Raw genomic sequence first — 7,095 nt, 5'->3', positions numbered from 1 at the left:
CCCCTGTGACCCCAAGGACCCAGAGGCACAAGTTGTTTTCACCAATGTTTTTATTGGAAATGTTAAATACTGGGGGGGTCCGATAGGGGCTGGGGGGTTGTGGAGCTCCCCCCTCACGCGTGCTCCTCTGCCAGCTTCTCGGCCTTGGCCACGGCCTCCTCGATGGGCCCCACCATGTAGAAGGCCTGCTCGGGGAGGTGGTCGTACTCACCTGGGGGAGAAGAGGGGTCAGGGGGCAGCCGGGAAGCCATTCGAACCCCTCCTGCCCCTCCCAGGTCACAGAAGCACCAGGTTGGAAAAGACCCCCAGGATCATCGAGTCCAACCATTCCCATCAATCACTAACCCATGGCCCTCAGCACCTCGTCCACCCGGCCCTTAAACCTCTCCAGGGAAGGGGACTCAACCCCCTCCCTGGGCAGCCTCGGACAGGGCCCAATGACCCTTTCTGTGAAAATTTTTTCCTAATGTCCAGCGTGACCCTCCGCTGGTGGAGCTTGAGGCCATTCCCTCTCGTCCTGTCCCCTGTCCCTTGGGAGAAGAGCCCAGCTCCCTCCTCTCCACAACCTCCTCTCAGGGAGTTGCAGAGAGCAATGAGGTCTCCCCTCAGCCTCCTCTTCTCCAGCCTAAACCCCCCCAGCTCTCTCAGCTGCTCCTCTTCTTCTCCAGCCCCCTCCCCAGCTTCGTCGCTCTTCTCTGGACTCGCTCCAGAGCCTCAACATCCTTCTTGTGGGGAGGGGCCCAGAACTGACCCCAGGATTCGAGGAGCGGTCTCCCCAGGGTCGAGGCCAGAGGGAGAAGAACCTCCCTGGCCCTGCTGGCCACGCCGGGTCTGATCCAAGCCAAGATGCCCTTGGCCTTCTTGGCCCCCTGGGCCCCTGCTGGCTCCTGTTCCACCAACCCCCCCAGGTCCTTCTCCTCCAGGCAGTTTGCATCCAGACTTCTCCTAGGCTGGAGCTGCTCAGGGTTGTTGTGCCCCAAGGGCAGGACCCGCCATTTGGCCTCGTTAACCCTCCTGCCGTTGGTCTCAGCCCATGGATCCAGCCTGTTCAGATCCCTTTGGAGCCTCCCGACCCTCCAGCAGATCCAGCTTCCACCCAGCTTAGTGTCACCCCCAAACTTGCTCAGGGTGCCCTCGATGCCTTCATCCAGGTCACTGATAAGGGTCTCTCCCAACAGCACCCCCCCCACCCATCCCAGGCCCCCTGTTCTCCTCACCCCATACTCAATCTTGGCCCCTGGGGGCCCCCCCAGGCCACATCCCCCACCCCAGGAGCCCCGGCTCCCCCCTCACCCGCCAGGATCTGCTTGAAGCCCTTGATGGTTTCCTTCAGCGGCACCAACTTGCCCATGTGGCCAGTGAAGACCTCGGCCACCTGGAAGGGCTGCGAGAGGAAACGCTGGATCTTGCGCGCCCGGGCCACCGTCAGCTTGTCCTCCTCCGAGAGCTCATCCATGCCCAGGATGGCGATGATGTCCTGCAGGGACTTGTAGTCCTGGAGGGAGCGAGGGTAGGTGAGCAGCCGCTGTCGGGTTCCGTGAGCCCAACAGAGCCCGTGGCAGCTGCCTCCTCACCTGCAGGATCTTCTGGACGCCTCGGGCCACGTCGTAGTGCTCGGGGCCCACGATATTGGGGTCCATGATGCGAGAGGTTGAGTCCAGCGGGTCCACGGCGGGGTAGATGCCCAGCTCGGCGATGGCGCGGGACAGCACCGTGGTGGCGTCCAGGTGAGCGAAGGTGGTGGCGGGCGCAGGGTCCGTCAGGTCATCGGCTGGTACGTAGATGGCCTGGGGAGACAAGGGAGAATAATGGGTTTGGGGCAGGAACCGCGGCTTCTCCGGCATGGGAACCGCGGCTTCTCCGTCCCTGCACTCACCTGCACGGAGGTGATGGAGCCCTTGCGCGTGGTGGTGATCCGTTCCTGCATGGTACCCATGTCGGTGGCCAACGTGGGCTGGTAGCCCACGGCCGAGGGGATTCTGCCCAGCAGCGCCGATACCTGGAGAGGAGGGAGCCGTGAGCAGCTGCACAGGCCGTGTCCACCCTGGCCCAGAATCAGACTAGGGCTCCGCGTCCGCACGGACCTCAGAGCCGGCCTGGGTGAAGCGGAAGATGTTGTCGATGAAGAGCAGCACGTCCTGGCCCTCCTGGTCCCGGAAATACTCGGCCACCGTCAGCCCCGTCAGCGCCACGCGAGCACGGGCACCCGGGGGCTCGTTCATCTGCCCGTAAACCAGGGCGACCTGTAGGAAAGAGCTGGACGTCAGCACATCGTGGTGCTCCTGGAATCCCACCCAGGCCCTCTGGAGATTCATAGAATTATAGAATAACCAGGTTGGAAGAGACCCACCGGATCGTCGAGTCCAACCATTCCTATCAAATTCAAATTTTTATCAAATTCCTACTCAAATTCAAATATTCATCCCACCTTGGAAGTGGCGTCCTTCAGGTTGATGACACCAGACTCGATCATCTCGTGGTAGAGGTCGTTGCCCTCACGGGTTCGCTCCCCGACGCCGGCGAACACCGAGTAACCGCCGTGGGCTTTGGCCACGTTGTTGATCAGCTCCATGATCAACACTGTCTTGCCAACACCAGCACCTCCGAACAAACCTGGGAGGGAAGAAGAATCCTGCTCAGCCCCAGCCAATACGGCTGCTCCCAGCGCCTCCCTGCACCCCTGTCCTCCTCAGATCGTTAAGAGCGGCTTCAGCAAGCTCAGAAGAACGAAAGTCAAGTGGTTCCTCATCAGCGAAGGACGAGCTCGGAGCCCTAGGACAGCACAGCTGGGCTGGCACGGTGCCCCCTAACCCCCCCTGCTCCCTCCACAGCCTCATACCGATCTTGCCGCCCTTGGCGTAGGGAGCCAGCAGATCCACGACCTTGATCCCTGTCACCAAGATCTCCTGCTCAACGCTCATCTCCACAAACTCGGGGGCTTCGGCGTGGATGGCAGCGAACCTGCGGTGGGAAGGGGAGGGAGTTGCTCAGCCTCGGAGCGTGCGGCTAATGCTCCAAGGCCAGAGAACATCGGCACAGCGGGAACGTGCCGCCTCCCCGATCCCACACCCGTGGGCTGCTCCAGGTGCTCCTCACTCACTGCTTGGTCGTGATGGGGCCCCTCTCGTCGATGGGCTCCCCGATGACGTTCATGATCCTGCCCAGCGTCTCGGGGCCCACGGGGATGCGGATGGGAGCGCCGGAATCCAGCACCTTCTGGCCCCTCACCAGGCCCTCAGTGCCATCCATGGCGATGGTGCGCACGGTGTTCTCCCCTGCAAGAGGCCAAGGGCAGCGTCACAGCAGCACCCGAGAAACAAAATGTCACAGAGGAAAACCCAGCCCCTGCTGTTCTCCAGCTCCAGCTGCAGCCTGGAGCCCTCTGGCAGCCATTTTCTTCCTCCTCAGATTGAAATCCTTGGCTTCAGCAAGCTCAGGAGAACGAAAGTCTTTAAAACGCATCATCACGGGAGGAGCCTTCCCTACTTCCTGCAGTCTCCTCTGCAGCTGCCCCTGCCCACGGCCCTTCCTGAGCCCCCCTCAAAGCCCCTTCTCGTGCTCTGCAGCCACTGCTGTAGCTGTTCCTCAGCGTCCTTTTACAGCCCTTCCTAATCCACCTCCCAGAGCCCTTCCCAAGCCCCTTTTGCAGCCCCTTCCATAGTCTCCTTTTGCAGCCCTTCCTTGCCCCCTGCCCCTAACCCTCCCCCAACCCCCTTTTGCAGCCCTTTTTGGCCCCTTGCAGCCCCTTCCAGTGTCTTTTCGCAGCCCTTCCTAAGACCCCGTTGCAGCCCTTTGCACTCTTTGTAGCCCCTTCCACAGTCTCCTTTGCAGCCCTTCCTAGCCCCCACCCCCTAGCCCTTCCAGTCTCCTTTGAAGCCCTTCCTAACACCCCTCTCAGAGCCCTCCCCAAGCCCCTTTTGCAGCCCCTTTCTCCCCTTTGCAGCCCCTTCCACCGTCTCCTTTCACAGCCCTTCCTAGCCCCTCACCCCTAGCCCTCCCCAACCCCCCTTTGCAGCCCCTTCCATAGTCTCCTTCCGCAGCGCTCCCCGAGCCCCCTTTGCAGCCCTTTTTCCCCTTGTACCACCTTCCACAGTCTCCTTTCCAATCCCTTCCTAACCCCCTGCCCCTAGAGCCCTTCCAGAGCCCCCTTTGCAACCCTTCCAGTCTCCTTTGAAGCCCTTCCTAACACCCCTCTCGGAGCCCTTCCCAAGCCCCCTTTGCAGCCCTTTTTCCCCTCTTTGCAGCCCCTTCTCGTCTCCTTTCGCAGCCCTTCCTAGCCCCTCACCCCTAGCCCTCCCCAAACCCCTCTTCGCAGCCCTATTCCCCCTCTTTGCAGCCCCTTCCATAGTCTCCTTTTGCAGCCCTCCCCAAGCCCCCTTTGCAGCCCTTTTTCCCCCTTGTACCACCTTCCACAGTCTCCTTTCCAATCCCTTCCTAACCCCCTGCCCCTATAGCCCTTCCCGAGCCCCCTTTGCAACCCTTCCAGTCTCCTTTGAAGCCCTTCCTAACACGCCTCTTGGAGCCCTTCCCAAGCCCCCTTTGCAGCCCTTTTTCCCCTCTTTGCAGCCCCTTCCCGTCTCCTTTCACAGCCCTTCCTAGCCCCTCACCCCTAGCCCTCCCCGAGCCCCCTTTGCAGCCCTTTCCCCCCCCTTTCGCAGCCTTTTCCCCCCCCTTTGCAGCCCTTTTGCCCCCCCTTTGCAGCCCTTTTCCCCCCCCCTTTGCAGCCCTTTTCCCCCCCCTTTGCAGCCCTTTTCCCCCCCCTTTGCAGCCCTTTTCCCCCCCCTTTGCAGCCCTCTTCCCCCCTCTTTGCAGCCCTTTCCCCCCCCCTTTGCAGCCCTTTCCCCCCCCCTTTGCAGCCCTTTCCCCCCTCTTTGCAGCCCTTTCCCCCCTCTTTGCAGCCCTTTCCCCCTCTTTGCAGCCCCTTCCCGTCTCCTTTCGCAGCTCTTCCTACCCCCCCCCCCCGCCACTTCACTCACCCAGGTGCTGAGCCACCTCCAGCACCAGCCTGGTCTCGCGGCCCTGCACCTCCAGGGCGTTGAGGATCGGGGGCAGCCCCTCATCGAACTGCACGTCCACCACGGCCCCGATCACGGCCACGATGCGCCCGGTACCGGCGCTGGCCTTGGCCGCGGGGGCCGCCTGCGCCGCATGCTCCCGGCCTTAAGGGGTGAAAGAAGCGGGGTCAGCGCGGATGCGACCGGGACACCCCCCCCCAACCCCTCAATCCGTACCAGAATCCCGTATCCTCCAAGGCACCCGGGACCTTTCCCGGTGCAACCGGGAGTCCCACTCCACACCCCTCCCCGGTGTAACCGGGCCTCCCACCCCACACGCCTCCCCGGAGCCCCCACGCCGCAGTGTCTGCAGTTCCCCCCATCACCACAGCTCGTCCCGTCCCCACAGCCTGTTGGGTCCCGCCCGGTAATGGGTCCCGCTCGGTAACGGGCCTGTGGCAGCGGCCTCCGCCAGGCCCCAAGGTGACCCCGCGGCCACCTCCCCCCCACACTCACGCGCCCCAACGGCGGCAGCCGGGCCTGCCCCGCGGCGGAGGAGCAGCGGCAGGAGGCGGGGGCCCGGCCCGGCCCCGCGGCTGAGGAGCGGCCCCGCGGCGGCGGCGCAGCGACCCGCGAGCCCCAACATGGCGGCGCCGACTGCGCCCCCCGCCCCGCCCGGCGCGCTCGGGCCCCGAGGGGGCGGGACCGAGCCCCGCTCCGCGCGCGCTGATTGGTCGCCGCGCCGCGCGCCCATTGGCTGCTCGCCCCACATCGCCTTCTGATTGGCTGCTACGCCGCCACTCGCTCCTCATCCGCCCGCCCTTTGGCGATGCTGATTGGCTTATAGCCTTGTCAATCAATCAAAATCTTGCGCTGATTGGGTGATGGAAGGGGAAGGGGCGGGGCCTGCCCGAGGGGCGCCCGGAAGCGGGGTGCACGTGGCCCGCGCTTGTCCTTGGGGCGGGCGCCGCGTCCTCCCCGCCCCGCGGCTCCTCCCGAACGGGCCCGAGCGGAGCCCCGGGGCTGCCAGCGGCCGGGCCCACGGACACTACCCTGGGGGGAAACTGGTTGGGTGGACGGCACCACAGAGTGCTGGGAAATGGTGGGAAATCCAGCTGGAGGCCAGTGACAAGCGGTGTCCCCAGGGCTCAGTGCTGGGTCCAGCCCTGTTCAATGTCTTTATCAATGACCTGGATGGAGGCATCGAGGGCACCCTGAGCAAGTTTGCGGGTGACACTAAGCTGGGTGGAAGCTGGATCTGCTGGAGGGTCAGGAGGCTCCAAAGGGATCTGAACAGGCTGGATCCATGGGCTGAGACCAACGGAAGGAGGGTTAACGAGGCCAAAGGCCGGGTCCTGCCCTTGGGGCACAACAACCCTGAGCAGCTCCAGCCTAGGAGAAGTCTGGCTGGAAAGTGCCTGGAGGAGAAGGACCTGGGGGGGTTGGTTGAACAGGAGCCAGCAGGGGCCCAGGGGGCCAAGAAGGCCAAGGGCATCTTGGCTTGGATCAGACCCGGCGTGGCCAGCAGGGCCAGGGAGGTTCTTCTCCCTCTGGCCTCGGCCCTGGGGAGACCGCTCCTCGAATCCTGGGGTCAGTGCTGGGCCCTCCCCACAAGAAGGATGTTGAGGCTCTGGAGCGAGTCCAGAGAAGAGCAAGGAAGCTGGGGAGGGGGCTGGAGAAGAAGAGGAGCGGCTGAGAGAGCTGGGGGGGTTTAGGCTGGAGAAGAGGAGGCTGAGGGGAGACCTCATTGCTCTCTCCAACTCCCTGAGAGGAGGTTGTGGAGAGGAGGGAGCTGGGCTCTTCTCCCAAGGGACAGGGGACAGGACGAGAGGGAATGGCCTCAAGCTCCACCAGGGGAGGGTCAGGCTGGACATCAGGAAAAAATATTTCACAGCAAGGGTCATTGGTCCCTGTCCGAGGCTGCCCAGGGAGGGGGTTGAGTCCCCTTCCCTGGAGGGGTTTAAGGGCCGGGTGGACGAGGCGCTGAGGGCCATGGGTTAGTGGTTGATGGGAATGGTTGGACTCGATGATCCTGGGGCTCTTTTCCAACCTGGTGACTCTATGACTCTATGCCATGTCCCCACCCCCCAGTTTCCCCCCT

At 63.5% G+C, this 7,095-nt stretch overlaps 1 protein-coding gene and 2 non-coding genes across 3 annotated transcripts; all 3 read right to left on the bottom strand.

The window, feature by feature from the left end:
* Positions 1–32: 32 nt before the first annotated feature.
* Positions 33–5,671, bottom strand: ATP5F1B (ATP synthase F1 subunit beta). The gene is made up of 10 exons (XM_069879497.1): positions 5,511–5,671; positions 4,977–5,159; positions 3,101–3,275; positions 2,840–2,961; positions 2,429–2,613; positions 2,085–2,243; positions 1,877–1,999; positions 1,575–1,787; positions 1,294–1,495; positions 33–211 (listed from the first exon to the last, which is right to left on the bottom strand). Exons 1-10 carry the CDS (start codon positions 5,638–5,640, stop codon positions 114–116), a joined length of 1,590 nt encoding a protein of 529 aa, XP_069735598.1. The 5' UTR covers positions 5,641–5,671; the 3' UTR covers positions 33–113.
* Positions 2,685–2,758, bottom strand: LOC138732914 (small nucleolar RNA SNORD59). The gene has a single exon (XR_011339334.1). It is a non-coding gene; the product is annotated as a small nucleolar RNA SNORD59 (small nucleolar RNA).
* LOC138732915 (small nucleolar RNA SNORD59) lies at positions 3,400–3,474 on the bottom strand. The gene has a single exon (XR_011339335.1). It is a non-coding gene; the product is annotated as a small nucleolar RNA SNORD59 (small nucleolar RNA).
* Positions 5,672–7,095: the final 1,424 nt, after the last annotated feature.

The sequence above is a fragment of the Phaenicophaeus curvirostris genome, chromosome 38 (genome assembly GCF_032191515.1).
Source record: "Phaenicophaeus curvirostris isolate KB17595 chromosome 38, BPBGC_Pcur_1.0, whole genome shotgun sequence".
NCBI classification, from domain to species: Eukaryota; Metazoa; Chordata; class Aves; order Cuculiformes; family Cuculidae; genus Phaenicophaeus; species Phaenicophaeus curvirostris.
This window is presented reverse-complemented; position numbering and strand designations above follow the sequence as displayed.